The 22974-nt window shown below is 47.3% G+C and overlaps 1 protein-coding gene across 2 annotated transcripts in view; it reads left to right on the top strand.

Annotated features, from left to right (window-relative positions):
- Window positions 1-239: 239 nt before the first annotated feature.
- PPL (periplakin) overlaps window positions 240-22974 on the top strand; it is a 56114-nt gene continuing 33379 nt past the window's right edge. Inside the window, exon 1 of one of the 2 annotated variants that reach the window (XM_073362560.1) lies at window positions 240-477. In XM_073362560.1, coding sequence (XP_073218661.1) covers window positions 416-477 — 62 coding nt within the window. In that variant the 5' untranslated portion in view covers window positions 240-415. The remainder of the gene's footprint in view (window positions 478-22974) is intronic. The other variant, XM_073362561.1, reaches the window with a different exon arrangement.

Raw genomic sequence — 22974 nt, forward strand, 5'->3', positions numbered from 1 at the left:
AACAGGATGGCAACAGACTGGAATGCTAATTCCTGCTAGTGGCTATAGTAAGCCCTGACCTTCAGCCATACACGCACAGATTTATATCGCTCATCATCACTTTTAGTAACCTCTTTTCTGCTCCAGGCAAAAGCAGACTGGGGAAATGCATGTAGCTCCGCCTGTGTCAGTGACATGTGTGGTAGGTAAGCACCACCTTCTCTGGGAGAGCCCTACCCAGTTTAGTGGGAGAACTCACACCCCTGGAGTAGTGACAGAGCAGGACTGGAGGCAGCTGCAAGTTTCCCTGTTCCTTCCTTCCCAAGAAGTGCACTGTACCTGCAGGATCTAGCAGCAATCTCCTTTAGCCAGCTGGGGAAGGAGCTGGCAGCCAGCATTTTGCACTGAGGCAGCTGCTAGCACCAGGGAAATCACGATGAACTCTCTCTTCAGGAAAAGAAACAAAGGGAAATACAGCCCCACGGTACAGAAGAAGAGGTGAGTACTCTGTGTCCCTTCATACTAGGCTATTGGCATTGCCAGCCACTGCAGCCTGTAGAATTCAGGCTCTCCCTGAGCTGGGAAGATGCAGATTATAAAGTGGAAAGGTAACAATTAGCAATTCCTACGTGTTCCTTGGAGAGAGTAGACCCAAGCAGATCTGTAGCCAGGCTTCAGAGCAAGAGCCTGGCGAGCAGGTGCTTGCAGGGCATCTGAGAGGTGCAAAGACCACAGCTGCACAGCAGAGAGAGCATTACTTTGCATGCAGCTTTTCTGGGGTTGCCCAGTGTGAGGACAGTAGAACTGGCGCTGCTGTTTCCTTTGGCTTCCCTGCTTTTCAAAATTGTGCTTGTTGGGGTTGTCGGCACATTCCAGAATTTAATCTCTCCAGGGCGTCTCCCCTTCCTCCCCACAATGCTGCCATGCACCTTATTTACGTCTCCTTGAAAGGGCCAATTCCAAGGCAGAAGAACATGTCTCGATGTGTCCAGGTTGTAACAAATCAACCCACGCTGATATGATAAACAAGAATTAATGTATTCTGTGCACAGGGAACCGGTGCCAAAAGGAGACGCCCCCTGGGCGCTATGCCAGCTCTGGCCAGCAGGCAAGGGAAATCTAGAGGCCGGGAGATTAGAACGCTGCACAGTGCTACTGGGGCAAGTGCTGCAAATGTTCGGTGGCCCCCCATGGGGAAGTTTAAAGGGCCCAATCCTGCGTGGGGCTGACTGCCCTCAAACACCCATTGATTTTAATAGGAGCTGAAGGTGGTCTGCACTTCACAGGATCAGGCTCTAATCCCTTGGCAGAGAGTCTGGCTAGAAGCACCCATTAGCAATGAACTGTGTCTGTTAGTATGTACTGGAACCCTGTGGTAAACAGGCCCGTGGATGGATTATCCAGTCTCTACAGGGGCAGGCAAATGTACCCTTGGAGAGCAAAGCTCTGTCTAGGGTAGAGAGTCAACCTGTTGCTGACACCCATCGTCAGCCATCCAGCTAGTGGTGGAAACAGTTTATCCATGAGAATAGACAGCACAAAGTACCTGCCACCCCATTACAGAGCAGCTTGCTTGGATTGTATCTGAGGCTCTTTCCTCCATGAGGTCTTGTTAGCTAATCTATCCCCCTCTCAGTCATTCTTGTCACTTACTCAGCCTTTGTGCCATGATCCCCAGCAGTTACAGAGTTCGTCCCATCCTCTGTGATGATCAGGCCCACTGCTGTGGGGCAAGCCTCTTTGGGAATGTTTTGGGGGGCAACAAGTAAATTACATCTGCCAGGACCCAACCCCGCCTCCACTCTATTATTCCACTCCTTCCCCAGCTAGGATCCCCACCACCTTCTAATATTCCCGATGTAGGATCCCTGCCTCCCTCCACTCCTCAATCAGCTCTACCCTCTGCTCCCAGCTCCAGGACCTTTTCCCCCAGCATCCCCCTCTTTGCTAATAATGATCTCTCTCTTTTCTCCATACACCCTCCCTCTAATCTGGAGCTCCTCCAGGAGGTCAGAGAAACCTCTCTCATCTCCCTCACCTCCTGCATCCCTGGGCACATTCAGAATTTCCATGCTAGTGGAGGATGACATTCCTGATCACTCCTCACCCACCCCCAGGGAAAACTGAAAAAGAAACTGGACCGATTTCTCTGCAAAATTGACTGGAAACTCTTTTGTTGTGTTGCTGTTCGGAAAAGTGACTGTTCTTGGAATTGTTAAAGGTTCCCCTGACACTCTCCTTTGATAGAACCCTGGTGAGATCCAACAAGCATGTCATCTGTGTGGGTTGGTTTCTTTTTTAAAGGATCAGTTATGGAGAGACATCTAGGGTGGAGACTTGGAATGGCCCTCTGTGTTTGTGTTATACTCAGTCTCCTTCATTAACTCAAACACACCCACTTCAAAATGAATGGGAAGGAACCAGCTGAAAAACACATGCTTGGCAGCTTGAGTTACACCATGCTCCCACAGGCCTGGCATGCCACAAGGCCACAGCTAGCCAGGTACTAAGTTATATTATCCAGATGAAAAAGGAATCAAGACAGAGCCAAGCAAGAGAATGGGGTGCTAGGGGTTAACATTTCCAAAGGGCCATTTGGGGGGAGTTTACACCAGCAAAAATGAATTGCAGGTGCAAATCACAGTACTTGCATCTCTACTTATCCTGATTTGCCCCCATGGGCAGGTAATTAGAGGTGGAAAGAACCAGATTTGCACCCATAGCTGAACTGGGGGTAGAGAAATGTGTGTGGAAATTGCACTCAGAAAGGAAACCATTATTTTGATAAGAGGTCCTAAAGTGACAGACAGCAGCAGAGATATTAGCTATTGAAGGGGAAGTGATGCAGCTTTGGAACTGCAAATTAAATACAACCTCTCTCTGGTGATTTTATTTTTTCTGGATATATTATGCAACCTCAGAGGGGAAGATACTGCTCATGTGTTGTATTGAGTACACCAAGAGCGAGCTTTTGGACAGCAGGGCTAGGCAGAGTGGATCTATAAGGGAGAAGACGACCTGCCTGAGTGGAAGGGACAGGAGATGGACTTAACTGGAGAGGCAGTCCTTCAGAATCCATGGACTTTGAGGCCAATTTCGCCTGCATAATGGCTTCAGGATTTTTCCCCATTTTTTATATCTCGGATTATAAACAAGCAATTGTGCTAAAGCTGTAGAAGGCTGAAGGGGAACGGGGTTAAATATAGTTCCACTGTTCCTCCATGCACAATGGAAACGATGCTAAAATTCCCAAGAGCCAAGGCTAGGCCGCTCTGAAGGCTGAATGATTCATTGTAGCAAGGAGAAGGAAACCTGGACTCTCTCCAGCCTCCAAACACAATCTGAGTTTGCAAATTAGAACTAGGGATGGATGGTTTACAGAAGGTTCGGAATTTACAATTGATTCAGCAAAGCAGAGAAGTTTGACTCTTGTGCGGCAGCTTCTCCAAACTAGCCAGACCCCTTGGGTAGGCAAATCTGGCCTGGAAGTCAACAGAGGATAAAGTTGTCTTCTGAGAATCAGTGTTTTTGGTACTCCTAATCAGCCAGGAAGTTGGGGAGAAATAGGCTGTCTTGCTGTATTTTGAGGCTTCCAATATGCTGAGCTAGATCAAAGCAATAAAGTGAAGAGCTGGGAAAATGATTTTTGGGAGAGGGTGGAAGCTAAATTAAACTTTTTCAAACTTTTGAAAATGCAGTTCAAGTTGTAGGGGAAGATTCTGATCCGTTCTTATTTTATCCCTGGTTACGTTACACCCCCGTCTCCTGGCTTTCCTTCCCGGCTCACCATTACCCACTCACACTACCTGTCAGCAGGTAGTGTGCTTTGTGCCCAAGTTTACATTTTGATTGTTGAGCTACTTTCCCAGGCTTGCAGCTTGGATCTAACTGCTACCCACGGAACTCACCCAGCTCACTTGCTCACTGCTGCCTCACACAGACAGATCTTCCTTCCGTAAAGGAAAAGTAAGGGTTCAATCTCTCTTCATGAGCGAGTTGCAGAGACTACGAAATCCAGAAATGTTTCCCATGAACGACAAGAAAAGCACTGACCCAGTTAGCACCAATACTGGCCGTTAAAGACAGTATCAATAGCTAGCTATTATCCCACTGCAAGGCCAGTGGGATTGGGTGGGGAATGACAGGGTTTAAGAGGCTCAGGTTTGAACCTAAATCACCCTCTCTTCAGATGGGATGTAATGCAGGGACTCTGGTTTAACTTGAACAGGCACCCCCTTGGTAAAAGTCTCTAGTTGAACTTCATTCCAGGCAGTGCTGCAAAAAGGAAAGCCAACAGGTGCAATCCAATCCAGAGGAGCTCCTAGGTCACGCCAGCCCTCTCTGCCCTGTGGTCAGCAGCCCTTACCTTATTCTCATAGGAGAGTAGCACTCTTTTCCTCTAAAGTGTTACACTTAAATAGGCTCAGCTGCACAGTTAACTGCCTGCTGGGAGTGCCTCCATGAGCCATCTCTGAACCCTGCCTGGGAATTAACCTCCACCAGCACCGGCTCCTTTTGGCTTGCACTTCCCCCTGGGAACACTAGTGGGGCAGCAGGACTTTGCAGGGGAGCCAAAAATACCTATGCATGTTTGGGGTCAGCTTCCGTGGTCTCTCTCACTGTCAAACAGCATCTCCTCCCAAACTGGGCTTTAAAGACACACACACACACACTTACTTAGCATTCAGGCAATCCAGAACAAGACAGCCCTCTACACCCATCACGAACGTTACCAGGCACTGAAAACAGAGACATTTGACCCTGCAAACGTGGCCCCTTGAGTTAGGGTGACCAGATGTCCCAATTTTATAGGGACAGTCCAGATTTTTGGGTCTTCTTCTTATATAGACTCCTATTACCCCCACGCCCCGTCCTGATTTTTCACATTTGCTCTCTGGTCACCCTACCTTGAGTATTAGGTGTAGGTGTATATAGGGCCTGGTCCTGAGAGCTGCCTCCTGTGCTGAGCATCCTCACCTCTGCTGGAGGTCAATGGGAGAGGAGGGCCTGGACCCAGGAAGCAGGATGCTGGATCTCCTGCTGGGAATACTATGGCCAGACACACGCAGCAGAGGGAAGGCTGGGCGAGGCTAAACAGCCCTGGCTCTGTGGATGAGGTGCAGGCATATCATGGCAACTCGCAGGGTTTTAGCACCAGTCTCATGCTGTGGGGGATTTTTTCCCCCTAAGACCCGCAGCTCTTGGAGTCAAGTGATGACACAGGAATCGCAGCTTTGATATAATAGTTACTACTGGTATTACAGAAGGGCTTAGGAGTCCTTGTCGGGGCCCAGGGCCCCACTGTAAGTGTCTAGCTTTCATGGGTGTAGAGGAAGACTTGAACCATGGTCTGGAGGCTCAGAAGCCAAATAAAAGGTAGGTCTTGGCTTAGGAAGATCCAGCTGAACTGGGCAGAAGTGCACCGAATGACTAAAGAAGAAACCAGTCTGCCCGCTATACTAAGGAAACATGTTGCTGTTTTTGGAAAGGATCTGGGAAGTATGAAGGGAATCACTGTGACATTGAACATTAAACCTGACAGTCAACCAAAATATCTGAAAGCCAGAACTGTGCCATATGTCATCAGGTCAAAGGCTGAAGCAGACTGGTCACAAATGGAATCCTAGTACCAGTTATCCATAGCCCATGGGCAATTCCTATCATTCCAATAGTGAAGAAAGATGGCTCCCTCCGGATTTGAGGTGATTTTAAAGTCACTGTCAACCCAGAGTTGTGTGCAGAGCAATACCCGCTTCCCCGCATCGATGACCTCTTCGCAGGCCTGGCTGGGGGACAAAAGTTCAGTAAGATTGATCTGAGTCAAGTGTATTTACAGATGCACATTGATGAAAAGTCCCAAGAGCTGTTTACTATTGTGACGCATAAGGGGCTTTATTGATACTGTCATCTTACCCTTTGGAATAACGTCTGCTCCTGCCCTGTTCCAGAGGGCTATGGATCAGATCTTGTGTGGCTTGCCAGGAGTCCAGTGCTATCTGGATGACATCCTGGTCACTGGCAGGAATGAGGAGGATCACCTAAAGAATTTAGAGGTTACCCTTCAAAGACTGGAAGAGTATAGTCCACGAGTCCGCAAAGACAAGTGTGAATTCTTCCAGCCCTCTCTTGAATATTTGGGACACATCATTGATACTACAGGTCTTCGTAAGGCCCCTGCAAGGCTATTGTGGAGGCTCCCCCTCCTCGAAATGTTAGTCAGCTTTGCTCGTTTCTAGGACTATTAAACTATTGTGGAAAGTTCATCTCACAGTTAGCCACACTGCTAAAACCACTTCATGAACTCTTTGGGCAGAACAAGGCCTGGAAGTGGACTGAAGCCTGTGATTTTGCATTTAACAAAGCTAAGGATGCATTGCTAAATTCTGAAGTTCTGATGCACTTTGATCCAGCGTTACTCCTACAGTTGGCCTGCGATACCTCCCCAGTGGAGTGGGAGCGGTCGTGTCACACATTATGCCTTCGGGAGAAGAGAGACCTATTGCTTTTGCTTCACGCACTCTAAGCAAAGCAGAAACTAACTATGCCCAAATCGAACATGAGGCATTGGGAATCATTTTCAGAATTTGGAAGTTTCATCAGTACCTGTTCGGACAGAAGTTTACTCTTCTCACAGACCATCGACCTCTGACTTCAATTTTTGGACCTCACACAGGCATTCCCCCATTAGCTGCTAGTCGTATGCAACATTGGGCGTTGTAGCTTTCCATGCACACATATGAAATGAAATATCGGATATCCACTCTGCATAGCAATGCGGATGGTCTCTCAAGGCTGCCTTTGCCAGTCAAACGTCAAGATATTGCCCAAAAGGAAATTTTACTTTGAACAGGTAGAGAATACATCCATCACTGCTACTCGGGTAAAGGCGGCAACTCGAGTTGACCTCGTATTGTCCCAAGTTATGGACCTGGTGATGCATGGAACATCTCGACGAACCTCTCCAGTCTCACCCGACCTTGTTACCTACATGTCCAGGAGGACGGAGTTATCGATCCAATCTGGTTGTTTGTTGTGGGGGAAACGTGTCATTATCCCACCACCACTGAGATCACAGATGTTAGAACAGCTACGTTCTGGTCACTGTGGAATAGTCCGCATGAAGGAAATTGCACAAAGCTATTTTTGGTGGCCTGGATTGGACAGTGCTATTAAAGAGAAGGCAAGAGCTTGTATGTCATGTCAAGGTGTGAGGAACGCACCCCAGTGGGCACCCCTACACCCATGGGACTGTTTCAAACAGGGCCTGTTTCCGACACAGTTCGGACTGCAGAGGATCTCACCTGGCAGCGACATGTAGATCAGCTGCTGCCAGGTCAGACCAGTCCTCAGGACACATCTTCAGTTGAGTTGCCTGACTTCACCACTTCTGGCGAGACACCGAATCAAGAGTCACCTGTTCCTGACTTTCCCCCTCCATTACTGCTGGTGGCAGAGATACCCCCCTGCCTGGAATGAGCTGATACCACATCCTCATGCATTCGCCTACGAACCCTGAGCCCATTGTCAGGCCTGCGCCCAAGACACTTTTGGGAGCAACACCACCAGAAGTCCGCCGTAATCCACCTAGAGACAGAAGGCCTCCTCAATGGCTGGATCTTTAGCCAGGGCAAACCCATGGTTATGGGGCAAAATAATCCCCGGGGTTTAGCTGGGAACGGAGGCAGTCTACCCTCCTTCTCTAGTTTAGTGTTTTGTTTTATTTAGGGGCTGTTCTTATTCAAGGGGGAGGAATATGTTGTGTATTTGGTTGTCATGGTAATAGAACCTTGTTGTTGCTATGGCAACCGAGTCAGATTATTAGGGCATAGTCCAGCCAGTTTTGGCTCATTTTTGGTTTGTTCAGTGTGTGGCAATAAATGGCTGCTTTTAAGGGGTACAGCACTCTATGTCTCCAGTGGTTTCTTCCTAAAGCTGTTGCCCCCAAGGATATAAAAGAAGCGGTTTGGGCTAATGGTTCATTGTTCCACACATCTCTCTGCACAGCACTTTGCCTGCAGGGTCGGCAGTCGTGCTCCATTCCTAATACATGTTGCAGATAAGGTCCGTATAAACGAGGTCTGATTTAGGCCGCCTGTGTGCAATGCTGATGTGATGTGTACACATGAACCATTTGTTGTTCAAAGCAGAGTTTCTCATGGTAAAAAAATGAAGGGAAACCAGAATTGGGCTGGTTACGCTCACTAGGCTAAACCCTGCTCTGCTGCCTGGGTGCAGCCCTATTGAAATCAGTGGCATTGCTTACATGCACGTAACAGAGGACAGACTATAGAGTCCAATCCATTATTCACTGACGTTATTAGAAAGACTCCCATTGACTACACTGGTCATTGGATCAAACGTTTTGCCCACTGGATCTTATCTTTATGAAAGGGCCTGTGTACTGTGTTGGCACACTGGCCTGCAAGGAGAGACCCCTGAATTACACACCACCATCCCCCTTCCACCTCCTTTGCCCTGCACAGCTGAGGCACTATCCTTTGCCCTCTATTTTTGAATTTAATTCATTTTACTCTGTGCCATGGTTGGTGTGCTGAGACACATATCTGCACGGGACAAGTTGTTGTGGGGGGAGTTGGAAGTTTTGACAAAGAGGGTAGGGAACAGTTGGAGTTTCAGAACTCAGGAAAGCAAGGAATTCACATTGGATTTTGACCCCTGGGAGGAAGTTGAGGCTTTTGGCATTAGGGAGGGTGGAGGTGATGGGGGAGTTTGAATTTCTCATTCCCCTCCCTGGCAAATCTTGAGAGCAGCTAGCTGCCTGCTGCATCCTATCCCAATACTTGCCACTCAGTGCAACAGTAATGTACTTTAGCTTGATGAGCCTGCTGAACAATACTGACATTTAAACAGTCACCATTAGGTTTCAGACAACTCCCTCACTCAGAACTATTGTTTTGGGCAGTCTACAGACTCAGGTAGATGCCAGTGCATTGCTTTACTCATGGAAGGTTACCTTCCCACCCAGAAAGGGTGGACACTATTTTGATTAAATGAAACCTTAGATTCTGTAGATCAATTACCCAAGCTGAGAAACCAAGAGAATTATATGTCCACACAATCACTTCAGGCACAGGGCCCTGTCTGTGCAGCATTCTGGAGAACTGGCTCTGAGCAGGTGCTAGACTTTCAAGTGTGTCTACTTGCCTAGAGGAGTGCTCCAGTCATTAGCCTGGAATGTGGACCAAACACTGTTTTAGTACATATAGATAACAACTGACAAACACCATCTGCCGTAATTAATCCTCAGAATGCTTCCAAGGTGGGGAAATATCATCATCCTCATGACAGAGAGGGGGAAACCAAGGGAAGACAGGTTGAGTGACTTGCTCAAGAACACAATGGAAGTCACTATGAGAACAAAAAAACAGCATCTAGGAGTTTCTGACTCCCAGGCCTGTGTTAGGCTCTGGGCCCAACTCCCACTAACCATTCAGTTACCCTGGTGTAAGTGTGGAGTAAAACTCTTCTGAGCCCAGTGGAACTACTCTGCCTTTACAGTGGTGGAAATAAGATCAGAACCGAGCCCCATCCCTCTCTTTTAGGCTGCAGGGGTTGGAGTGTTAAATAATAGCACATTCTCTAGCACTAGAGCAACCTTCATTTCAATGACACCACCACCTACCTCTTATATAGGGTTTTTCATCAGTGGATCTCAAAGCACTTTAGAAAAGGAGATAGGTATCATTAGCCCCATTTTACATATAGGGAAACTGAGGCACAGAGCGGCGAGGTGACTTGCTCTAGGTCACCCAGCAGGCCAATTGCAGACGTAGGAATAGAACCTCCATTCCAGTCCAATGTACTAGGCACAAGGCCACTGGGTTAGGCTTCTATGCATGACTAATACAAGTAAGAAACAGCTAAACACAATTTCAAAAAGAAGCCAGTACCCATCTGAGCATTTCCTGCGGATAACAACTAGCCAGACGAGTGATCCACTGGCAACGTAGCACCTTCTGGAGTGCTAACCTCCGTCTTGGCTGATGCCGGGGAGTTCTACACTTTTTACTGCTTGAGTTCAAGAGCCAGATTGTGTAGCTGGGGTGGGAAGAGAGGCTCAGAGTGGCACACACACGTTACATTTAGATTCTGCTCTCACTTACACTAGTGCAACTCCTTGGCCTTGAGTGCCTGCCCATAGAAGACAACAGAAAAGATCCCAGGAGGCCCTTAGTCCTTCCAATTGACAGAAAAGATCTCGCTCATGGATGTCAAATACTCCCCACTTCATTTTCAACACAATTCAATTCCTTTGACTTAACCCTTTAGAGCCTGACCAGAGAACTAAAGGTGACCGTGCACCACATTTGTTTTGTAAATGTGTGAACAGCCTCCTTGGACTGGGTAAACATCTTCTCTTGCTGAAGAATTCTGCACCCACTGAGGGGGATGGAGCCTTCACATGAAGGGCAAAGATCGTGACAGTTCATGAAGTCAGGATCGAGATAAGCTGTCAGCACTACAGATCTTGAGCTCAAGTCTGCACCAACCGACATCCTGTACAAATCCCATTGAAATCAAGGGTCTCTCTCACGCCTGTGTAAGTCAAGAGTAATTCCAATGAAATCAGCAGTGTTACACCAGCATCAAACTGGTACAAGTGAGAGGAGAGTCTGGCCGTGGACTCCAGTGGGGCTTGTGGGGGGCATAAGTCTGTGCAGAATTTAGCCCACTGTACAGAGAAGATTTTATCTGATACAGTGAAGCCTAATCAGAAACAACATCTGTCAGGCCAGATGGGTTAAATTTGTGGATGTGGGCTGAACCTGATGCATTGATTTCAGTGAGGTTATGCCAGAGAATTCGACCCTGGATGTCTTCGTAGTGAAATCCTTTTGCTCAGATAATAAAACCATGCAGAGCTGTAGCAACCCCCCAGGTACTGAGTCACCAGAAAAGGGCTGATTCTGCTCTCACTCTCTGCTCTCATGTTTATGCCAGGAGAATTCCATTGACTAGTTCCACTGATAGTGACTCCCGATTTACCCCAATGTGAGAAGAGAATAAGACCTGATGATATCAGACAAGTGAAGTCAATAGCCCACTGTGTACTGGCTAATAATGATTTGAAGCTGCAGCTTCTACAGTGCGGAGGACCCCAAGGAGTTGTAAGTGGTGTAGTGTGAACAGCACACATCAGACTACATGCCCCATAATATCAGGGGCTTCAGCATGAAAGTGGAAATGGTATTGCAGAAGAGGAAGCTAAGGGATAGCCGGCTAAGAAGAGAGTTGCTTAAACGAATGGGTGTCGGGAACCATAATGAAGAAACTCAAGTGCAAAGGGTGCTATTGGTATTGAACAGATGAGCATTACAGTAACACGGAGCCTTATGGTGCTAGTCCTGGCCATGGCCACAATGGCATGGCTCAAGTTTCAGCATTGACCTGTTCCAAAAGGGCACCAATACTCCATTTGAAGTTACTGAAAGTGTGGCTAGTTCTGCCTGCCTCCCCAACCTGCAAGGAAGAAGGTCCAGGGCTGTGGAGGCAGCTGCATGATGGGAATCTGTCACAAAACAAGAAAGACCCCCTGTCACCAGGTCCGCATGTCAAACCTTATCTGATCTACGTTGCTATCGCTCAGGAGGAGTCACTCCCTTGGCTTTGACGTGCTAATGGGGCAGCGCAATGGAAAGAGCAGGAGCAGCATCAAGTCCAGGGAAGCCACGATTATCTAACCTCCATTTGGTGAGCACAAGATGAACCGGACACCCTGGCTCAGTGCAGTGTGTCCATTCACAGGTGCTGAAAAACTCCACTCTCACAGCAAGACATTTAGCAGCATGCCTGTCTATGGCTAGCGGAAACCCACACTGACCCCGTGTGTCCAAACACCTGACCATTCCTGGTGCGTCATTCCTTCCACTCCTTGGCCGTCATCTCCTTGTCCTTTCCCGCAGGCTCCTAGCTACCTTACTCCATAAACACAACAATAATTATCTATGCATTGGACACCAGCTTCACACCCACATGCAGGAGTTTGCTATCGCTTTAGTCCCAGTCATCCACGGGCACGTCCCTCCCAAGGAAGAGGCTGCAGTGCTCTGCTAGCTCTTACCTGTTGTATTTTACTTTGTTAACTTTTAGATAGGAACAAGAAAAAGATTTGGTCCATTACATCCCTTGGAAATATTCCTCCCCTCCCCACCTCATACAAAAGTGGGGCAAGTAAATACCTAAGTGGACTTCCCTTGCCAAACCCTCCCCTCCTGTATTATATCCGCAGTGAGACCCAGAGAGGAGAGATGGTCTTGTGATTAAGACACTGGGCTAGGACTCCAACTTTGCACCAGGCTAGTTGATGTTGGGCAAGTTACTCGATTCCTCAGGGCCTTGCTTTCCTGTCTGTAAAATAGGAACAATAGTACTTCCGTTGTCTGTCTTGTTTATTCAGATAGATAGCTCTTTTGGGCAGGGACTGACTCTTCTTATGCACAGCACCCATATAGCCCAAGGTCCCTTGGCCAGGGCCTCGAAGGGTACATCTATATAGTGAGCAATGACAAGTCTCTGCAGCTGGGTTGACAGCTTTGGGCTTGCAAGGCTCACTCCGCAGTGCTAAAAGGAGCTGCGTAGAGACTGCGGCTCAGCCTGGAGCTCGGCTCTGAAGTCTGAGAGGTGGGGGGCCTCAGTGCTAGATTTTAATCTCACCAAAGAGGTTTGTTTTTTTCCTTCCAGGTACTTTAATGGATTACATAACAATGAACAAGATTGAGTTTAGAACTGGATCACCTGGCCCTTTCTCTTCTTGTCTCCTCCTAGCTCAAAATGCTTGCACCTCTTAATGGCCAGCATTCTCTTGGACCTGCATTTGGGCTCCACACACTCAAGCCTCAGCACGATCTTCTTTGTGGTCTTGGCCTTACATGCATAGGAGTTGATGGGATCATAGCGTGGATAGAAACCAAATAAAAAGGCCTTGTAGTAAATGCTCCTATTCTGTGTTTCCTGTAGCTAAATACAGAGCCCATAGTATAATTCCACTGAAGTCAACAGAGAGACGGTCTCTTATGCTTGAGCTAAATTTGACCTGTACACTCTCAGTGGAACTTGCGCTCTTTCACACAGCTTCAGCCTGCGTGATGAAAAGTAGCCGTGTGCTGAGATATCTGTCATGTACATCGTTCTTAAGGCTAGTCATTTTCCCATGGCTAAAACGTCCCCTGGTTTTGTAAGCCATCTGTCAAGGGAGGGATTTTTCCCCACTGGGCAGCAGTAGTAATCCTAGCCACTAATAATAACAACAAGAGAAGATGGAGTAACACAGGAGTGGTTGTCAACACCCGTCAAAGCTAACACAGGATAATACAGGGCCATTTAAAACTGAATTGCAGTGTCTTCCCACCAAAATCCAGAACCTTTTGATTTTTGGACAAATCCCCTATATAGTCTGATCCAATTCCCAGTGGGAGTCTTTCTATGGATTAGAGCAACCTGCAGCAGCCTGCTCTGATTTCGGTTGGATTGCATTCAGTTGTAGCCCAGAGCTGACATGTGGTCAAAAGCGACCTGTGGGACATCCATGTGAACTTTCCACTATGAGATTTTGAGCAATGAGGAAGCAAAGGGAAACTCAAGAAGAAAATGAAAGCCCCTGAAGGGATTTCCCAGCACCCATCATCAGGTGTGAAGCCAGAGTGCAGGATCATATCAGAGTGTGAACATGTGCACATTCCAGAAATACCTGACCTCTGGACTTCAGGCATTTTATCAGTCAAATGACAACACTTTGGTTCAAAATCCTGTGCGATTATACAAAGGAACTAACAGTAGACAGAATTCTTATCAGTTTAGGAGGCAGGCTGAAACTGCTTCATAGACATGCAAAATATTAAGGATTTATTTGATGCAAGTGAGCATGTTGCAGATTCAGGCCCTGATCCTGCACATACATAATCTTTTGCATGGGAGCAGTCCTGTTAATTTCAAAAGCGCTAGAATCCTTTGTCAGACAAACATGGTGCCCTCTCAAAGTGACAGCCAAGTTATTGGGTGGTAAGGAGATAAAATTAGGAGAAATTCCAATGACCTTTCATGTTGCCAAATGGCAGTAAATGGCACATGAGGTTTAAATCTCGAACTAGGCTGGAAGGCTTGGGGGGCTGGTAATGAGATAAGGAGATTTTCTCAGTTCTAATCCAGCCAAGATGCTAGGGATTCAAAATGGTTACCCTACAAGGAGTGGCCGCCTTGTGAAAGGCATCCAATTCATGTCATAAGAACCACAACTTTGTTTGGCATTAGTTCACCTACCTGTTGCCAGTCTTAAGAGAAAAGCCAAAAGCCGAATGAACCGTGAAAACTGAACTTCCCTTTCACCTTAAAGCGATCCCTGCCGAACAGGGCTGGGGTGCACTGGTGCGGCCATGGGGGTTAACTTCTTGTTGCTGCTGTCCAGGGTGAATAGAAGACTTCAGTCTCCAGAACTGAGGAGCAAGATGGCCAAGGAAGGAGAGGGGTTCTGTACAACTATGGGGTCCATCCACTTTCAGTCCCTTGCCAGCTCACAGAGCTGTCCCTTGGGCAGGGCGAATCGGGGAGACCATGCTTTGGGGGGCCCCATGAGCAGGAGTGATTGGCCAGCGCGGTCAGTCCTGGAAGAGACGAATCCGTTACTTCTGCCCCAGGCCCCGCACCCACCGAGGGATGGCCCTGTATCTGGGCAGAATTCCTCCAGGCAGCGTCTGCCAACTCCTGGGACCCCTTCTCAGAAGAGCCAGCCTCCACTTTCTCAAAGGCCATTTTCCAATGAAAAAAGGAACATTTTTCAAACAGCTCTAAAGGATCCTAATCTCATTAATCCGAAAGACCTACCTGTAGGAACATGATGATTGCCGGGCTGGATCAGACCAGCAGGCCACATAGTCCGGTCTGTCTCCAACACTGGTGGCCAGATGCTTCTGAGGAAAATACACAAATAACCTGCCATCAGCAATTTAACAATCTGCCCATAGGACAAGGTTCTTCCTAGCCCCCTCAATAAGTTGCCTTCTGCTGTGGAGCAGATGGGCTTAATATCTGTTCCAAACTTTATTTCCAGATCATTTGTATTGTAGTGCTGGATGTTCACCCTGGTTACATTTCTATCCCCCAGCTCCCTCACTCGCCTATATCCTTATGCATCTAGAGTGATTTTATGTCCCCCCGTGCCATTCCATTCAGACAGTCAAACCTCCACTTAGGGCTCATCCACAAATTTTCCATCAAAACTCTTTTTACTCCCAGTGGAAAATTGGATCTTTATTAAATGAACATTTTCATGGACAGCATACACTTTCCTTAAAATTATTCAACTTTTGGCAGAAAATGGAAAAGCCAAAATTTTTTTTTAGTTTTCATCCAAAACTAAATGTTCAGTTTTCAACAAAAACAGAAGGTTCTTTGTTTTTGTCCAATTTTTCCATGGAGTGAACAAACTTTTTCCAATCAGCTCTAGTTTCACTAAACATTTCCTTACATCTTTTGGAATCTCTAATGAATACTTTACTCAAGTATAGCATATCTAAACTCATCTGGCAGATCACTCCTCCAAGTGGGAGAACCATCTTACTGATGAAGTGTGGAAAGAATATAGGGTAAAGAAGACTGACTTCTCAGGTTCTGTCTTACAACAACAACAATGATGTGTATCCCAGTGCTGCACCAATCATGTGCTTGTATACATCCATGATGCAGGAACGAGCAATCAGTCCACATCTTCTGTTCTGATTCTCTAAAGATAGATAGCTGACTCATGATGAGCAAACAAGATACAGAGATAAGTCTTCACCTCCTTACAAATCATTCTGTTGTCATGTTTTATTCCTAAGTAAGACTAAGCTATCTGAGAAACAGGTCTAGTGTAAATTATAAACCTAACACTTCTTTACAAACATTTACTTACCTGGGTAGGTTTGTTGATTAAGAGGTTTAGAAATAAGATGAAATTCTTTACACACTAGGCCAAAGGTCAGATCTAAAGTTTAATTAAAATTCAGGTGATTTTCCCCATTCGTTGTCCTGTAACATGTTCTGTTGCAAGTTTGGGGCAGGAAGATTTTAGGGTCAGGGGGTCAACCATAAAACGCACCTTAAAAACAGTGGAAGGTTTTTGTTAGATTTCCCTGGGCCAGATCCTCAACTGGTATAAATCAGAGCATCTCCACTGAAGCTAAGGAGCTGGTCCCTAGTTTAAATTGCAGTTTGCAAATACCCATTGTATTGCTAAGGTGCTTGCTTGAAGGAAGCAGAGAACGGAGTGGCAAATTGCTGCCAACAACACATGGAAACATGTTCTCACCTGCTCTAAACACCAGCTTCACAAAATCTTTCCGGACTTGCCCTCTGCTAGTTACTTCTAACAAAACATCTGTAAGGCTAATAAAAAGTTTACAAATTACCATACAAATTGTCCTCTCATTACACTGACTTCAGTGGCCATCTGCAAGGACAATTTGCCCTCAGGTTGATTCAGCTCCTCCCCAAAGGTCAGTTTCTGTCCCTTGTATCTCAGCTCCTTAATCAAAACTCGTGTATCCTCCTTGGAAGGTCTCGTCTCATTGGCTTGTATTGTAGCTTTCCTGCCCATTATACAGCAGCAGTGTGTGCGTGTATGTTGTCGAGGCACGGCAGTCTCTTTCTGATCCAGACGAGGGATGGATTCCAGACTCAATGAACATAACTTTGCCATTCCCTGCATAGAGAGGTCCTTATTCAGGGCCAGATTGTGCCCTCAAGGCCACATGGGAAGGCATCCCTCTGTGCCGAGATCTCCCCTCTTCCATGTGAATGGGGAAAATGGCATTCACATGCCATTTTCCGAATGGCATCGCAGCACCATGCCTCCCCAAGACCCCAAAAAGGCTTTCTAGGAGAGGGGTCAGGACTGGGCAGGCTGGGAGTAGGGAATGGGCAGCCCTGCCTTAGAGAAGATGGCCATGGGGGAAGGAGAGGCATGTTGGCCCCTCTATTAGCCCCATGGAGACTGTATTCCCTGACCCACGGAGTTCCCTCCGAAGTGGGGACCCCATTAAGATAGAGTCCCAGAGACAGGAACCGTCAAGTGGTAGCCATGGGAACTCTATTGGAGCCATGCTGACAGAAAATGGGGGGGTCAATGCCAGGGGCACAGAGCGAGTGAGGTGGCACATATTGGAGGATCAATACAATTTTGAGATGGGCCCTGCAGATCATTCCGATGGGGCGGCAAACCCTGCCCCGAACGGCTCAGTCAGGGACCTGAGCCCTCTCCTGTGGGTTTTGCTGCAGGAGGCAGCTCTCTGGCACTCAACCCTCATAGACAAACTCCCATGGAAGCCAAGAGCTGAGTAACAACCCAGCAAGGGGCACCGTGCTTGGCCCATGATGGACGCACTGTTCCATCAGACAAAGGGGAGGCTGTTCTCTAATCGGACTGTACATCTCAGCTGTGGAGAGGGTTTAGTTTCACTGTTCAAACTCACTCTTTCAAGTAGGCAGCGCGGAGGAGCCCGGCAAAGTATCTCCAGCCTAAGCCCTCTGTGGCTGCAGCTTCAGAAAACCAGATCAGTGCATCCCTTCTCTGAATTGTTTAGAACAGTCTAACACCAAGCCAAAAGAGCCATGATCTTCTCCTTTACCAAGGGTCCAGCAAATAAACCAACAGCCTCTTCTCCACCTCCCAAAGAGGGGCCCAGAGCCCCCACGGGAAGCAATCCAGCCACCAACTTAATAAAAAAAAATACAAGCCAAGCAAGCAAAGCATGGCACAGTCCCATTGTCGAGGATGATTGCGTGCCACATCTGCTTTTCATTAGCATTGCGTCCCTTTGTTGTTCCAGTCGTAGTTATGAAACAAGCCTGAGCATTTCCAGCAGAGAGCAGGCCAGCACCAAGAATTGCTGCAGTTCCCAAAGGCTCTGCGGTCAGAGAGGACTCCTGAGGGCTGCTCTTTGGGAAGCATGGAAAGGTTCCCCCTGCAGGTTTCCTGACATGGCCAAGCCAGAGCATCATCGGGAGGCTGGTGAATGGTCTATGACGCAAGCCAGAAAGCTTCACTGGCCACCAAGCCTCTCAGACGATCAGGCCGATTCTGCTCAGCATTGTTGCATCACAGGTCTCGCCGGTGGCTTGGAGAGACTAAGGAGCTGTGCCCAAGATGGCAGTAGCTGACAGCACTCTTCTTGCCGGGGGGCAGGCCTCCGCACTGCCAGGGGAAAGCATGCAAAGGAGTGGCAGCTACCACAGCCTCGGAAAGTTTGCAGGGCATGCTCACCGCCACCCCATGTCACTAGCAAGATGCTTGGCAGGCAGGACAGCAATGACTCCCCTAATCCACATGACCACGCGCCTTCTATTTTATGGCAGCGATTCTCAACTGCCATAAGCCTTGTGCTTTCACTTATGCCTGGCCAGAGAGGGTATGAAATCCAGCCACTCCGCAGTGTAGCATCTTATGTCCATTTTGTAAATTATGATTCAAGGGGCAGTGGAGAATCATGCTCAAGGGGCTCAAATGCCAGGAACCTGCCTGTGCAAGTGAAAAGGGCTGTGTATACCTTCTCTGTCTCACCTTGTGTGCCATGCAGGGGCCCACAGGGCCAGATCCTAAACTAGTGCAAATCAGTGTAATTCAATGCGGCTATGCTGAGCTATACCGGCTGAGGATCTGGCTTGTCCTGTTTGGAGTTGTATTAATACACGTGCTCACCTCCTGTTGCAGGATCTTAGCAGGCCCAGCCAGCCAATAACTCGCTATTTCCCACATCACTGCAAAGGGATTTTCAGCCCCTTTCCCAGGCTGAATGAACTGAATGAACAGAGCATTGGGAATTGGTCCTGCTTTGAGCAGGGGGTTGGACTAGATGACCTTCTGGGGTCCCTTCCAACCCTGAGATTCTATGATTCTATGATTCTATGCTCACAGGGCAAGGGGTCATACAGTGGAATTGACTGTAAAGGGAGATGGAGGAGACATTGCTTTAAACCTCTTAGACTCATAACTGGGACTAGTTAGAAAATATAGACATCCGACAGGCAAGATGGTGCAACATACCATTCGACCAAACCACCATGCACTGTAACTCTGGGTTTTTCATGATCACAGCGGAGAATTATAAGATCATAAGATGATCATTTGCTTTTCTTTTCCTCCTAGGATCTCAAAGCACATCTACAGAGAAGTGCTCCATCTCTAAGAGCTAGACATTATTAATTATTATTAACAGCCATCATTAATTAATGAACCCTCAGAAATGCCCCTTTGTGGTTGGGAAGATGTTTTATCCCCATTGCCCAGTTGTAGCCCACAGAGATACGGGACCAGGTTTTGACCTGCTTGCCCATGATGAACAGTAACTTGCTCCCCCGAGGGCCCCGGCAAAGTCTAGTGAGCTGATTCTTCACTCACTCATGCTGGTTTTACACCAGTATCATTCTATTGACTTCACTGGAGTCATTCCTGGTTTTCACTGATGGAGGCAAGTGGAGAATCAGATCTACTGGGATCCCATGTGGAGTAAGGTGCTATATAGCCAAAGGAAGGAGCCTTAACAGGATCTGGCCCAGGTGATGTGCCTAAAATGTCTCAGAGATTCAGTGGCAGGTCTAGGAGTCCTGGTTCCCAGTGCCCATCTATAACTATGGTCCCGCCCTACCAAATTCACAGCCATGAAAAATGTGGCACAAACTGTGGAATCTGGTCTTTCCCGTGAAGACTGATTTTTTTGTGTACTTTTACCCCATACTATAAAAGTATAACTATATGGTAAAAGTATACAAACATACACAGTGCTGCCTTCAGAGCTGGGCACCCGGCCCAGCCAGCAGCTGCTGCTCTCCAGCCATCCAGCTCTGGAAGGCAGCACAGAAGTAAGGATGGCAACACTGTGACCCCTCTACAATAGCTTTGCAACCCCTTTTTGGGTTGGCACCCCCAGTTTGAGAAATGCTGAGTCTTAAGGGCTTTACGTGATTATATTTTGCCATTTTAAAATACATATTCATGTTTTGTTACAACACCGTGAAATTTAAGAGTTAAATACCTGAAACTGTGAAATTCAAGATTTTCAAAATGCTATCACAGTGAAATTTATGAAAATGGACCGTGAATTTGGTAGGGCCCTATCTATAACCTCTAGAATTCTGCCAACATTAGTCCTATAGAGGCATTTAAATCCAACCCCTTGAACTATTACATTAAAAGAGGACATGGGTATTTTTGCCAGGAGTCAAACACAATGAAAGAGCCTACGAGGTCAACGTCTTCAATGGCCTTTCAGTTACCCAGTGCATCCGAACAGAGCTGCTCAGAAATACTGGGGAGTATCTGCACAGCACATTGCTTTGCATTGCTAGGAACACAGAGCCTCGTAATCCTCCTCTTAATCTAATCAACTCCTTGCACTGAGAGGGCTCCATGGAAATGAAATCATTGGCTACATTGCAAACTGCTTCTAAAACAGACATAATGCAGGGCCTTTCCCTCGCCTGCTAGATGGAGACACACAAACAAACCTGGGCTTGCGATAGAAAACCACGCTCCCCTTAGGCATATCCTATCATCCCTTCCCCAAGCCCTCCCTTGGCTCACTCCTCACTCATAAGTACTTTCCCCGCAGCCATGTGGATTTGTGCTATTTTGAGACTCTGTAGAGGCAGTTTCTTCTTGGATATGAACTGCTTGCAGCTGCAGGAGAAAGTCAGCAAGCAGCAGTACTTACCTCTGAGCAGTCAGATGACAACACCAAGCGGATCTGCGGTGACACTCACCTTTATGTCCAAGGAGGTTTCCGACCAGTAATAACTTCGAGTCGGATGTCTAGGGTCATTTTCAAAAGTGGCTTGGGGCCAGAAATGCAAAGGTATTTAGGTGCCCAGAGATAATCATAGGTGCCTAGCAGGATTTTCAAAAGCACCTTGGTGCCTAATTCCCTTTGAAATTAATAGAGGTTAGGTGCCCAGGCACTTCTAAATCAGCTATTAGGTGTCTATCTACATAGCCTTAGGCATCTAAATACCTTTGAAAATCTGTCCCCAAGTCTTTTTTGAAAATAGGATTTATGCACTTTTGAGCATGTTGCCTGAAGTCACACCACTCTGTGCTCAGAATGGGGTCTATTATTTCCTGTTCATGCATAGTCCACGTTAACATAGTGGGCCAGATTCTGATCTTAGTGACAGTGATGTAAATCCAGAGGAACTCCACTGGGGGGTTAGCACTAATGGAAGTAGCTTAGGCCCTTTATGAGTTCCTAGGGTATCACTTCTTTGGACCTTTTCTCTCTCAACATCTTGAATCCCATTTCGTCTGTGGGGCTCATAGAAAAACTTACACAAGGCACCACAGTCCTAGATAATTCTTCACCTCTGAATATTAGAAGAGTTGGGCACACAATTGAGCGTTTCATGTGCACATGCAGCTACTATGATTGCGCGCACAAATCATGTCTGCACAATTGCTGTTTGTGCCTGTGATCACCCAGGTTGCCTGAGCAATTGCACCATTTGCCTGCACGTTAGATGCACGACTGGGCATACATTTTGTGCATGCAATTCTTCTGAAAACCTTGTTCTGTCCTTTTAAGAGTGCCCCATTCTAGCCTGGCATTAACAATAGCATTGAACACATCTGATGTGATTTGAAAGGCACATGGCAAGGTTATTCTCTTCTCTAAAACCCCGTTCATTCGCTGCTGCTCTAAGAGGCCCGGGAGCAATGCTAGGACTTTGTTAATTAAGAGTTGCTAAACAGAGAGACAGTGACAGATGCTGAGACTAAGCTAATAACCAGCACCAGCAATGTGATGACAGACAGAAGCTTCCTGGCTTCCATAAAGGAAAACAGAGCCAAACACTGTGCTCAGAGGGTGAGTGGAAATGCTAGCAGGTGTGTCCACTGCCACAAGAATCCTACTGGCTGGGACAGGATTCCAGGGGGGCACGTGGTAGGTGATGGGTAGAGGGGTGAATTTTTCTGATCTTTTGCAAAGGGCACTAACTACGCCTGGCTAGTACGTGCTACACAGCTCAGCCCTCATGCCAGTCAGCTACGGGGGGGCTGGCCACATCACAAGATGGCAGAACTCATGTCCTGGATGGCCCATGGTGCAGGAACTGAGAGTTGAGATGCACGTCCCTCCAAAAGCTCTCAAGCACTTAGGTTAGATCATGTTGCAGCTGAAATCACACAGCTGCAGAGAGAACATCAAGACCACCTCCTGACCTCCAACCATTGGTGCTACTGGGAGATCTGCCTGCAGACGAAGGGCATGGCATGGCCCTATATCTGTGCAAAGTCTGCGGAGAGTTTTGACCTGATCTATGGAATTGGACAGCTCATTATAAAATCCTCTGCTAAGTTTGGAGTGAAGGGGTGTTGCTCAAGCAGACAGCTAAGCTTAGTGCTTTGAGGAGCTTGGATGGATGAGAGCCTCTCCTACTTCAGAACCAGACTTAGTCCATGTTCCACTAAGATACTTTCCTGGTTCATCTTTATCCCAGGCTGCATTTGCCTGAGGCTCTGGTCTTGTCATATTGCATATTCCTGAGCTGAGTCAGGCCTTAATGGGACCCTGCCACAGAAACCCCAGGTGCTGTGAGAAGTGGGGTTATGGGACTGGTGCTCTTCCAGTGGGGCTGGCACTGAGCAGCGTTCCGCTAGGCTGTGTCGTCACTTTATGCTGCTATGGGTGCCCTCCTTTGGATGAAATATGAAACCCTGATCTTGTAATTATTTTACTGAGCAATTAATATATTCAAAGCACTGTATCAACGTTAAGCTTTCCACCACTCTTTAGTCCCATTTTATAGAGGGGAAACTATCTATTGCCAAGAGGTTTAAGTGTCTTGCTTAAGGCCACAAAACAAACTGATTTCAGAGAGAGGATTTGAACTCAGGACTTCCTAGCTACCAGGCCTATACTCCGGCCTGTGGACATTGCTAGGTCTTGTAAAGCTGGCTGGGATTACTCAGTATCCCCTGACATTTTGCTCAAGCGTTGCAGCTGGTGTCTT

Source organism: Lepidochelys kempii, chromosome 10 (assembly GCF_965140265.1).
Source record: "Lepidochelys kempii isolate rLepKem1 chromosome 10, rLepKem1.hap2, whole genome shotgun sequence".
Lineage (NCBI taxonomy): Eukaryota > Metazoa > Chordata > Testudines > Cheloniidae > Lepidochelys > Lepidochelys kempii.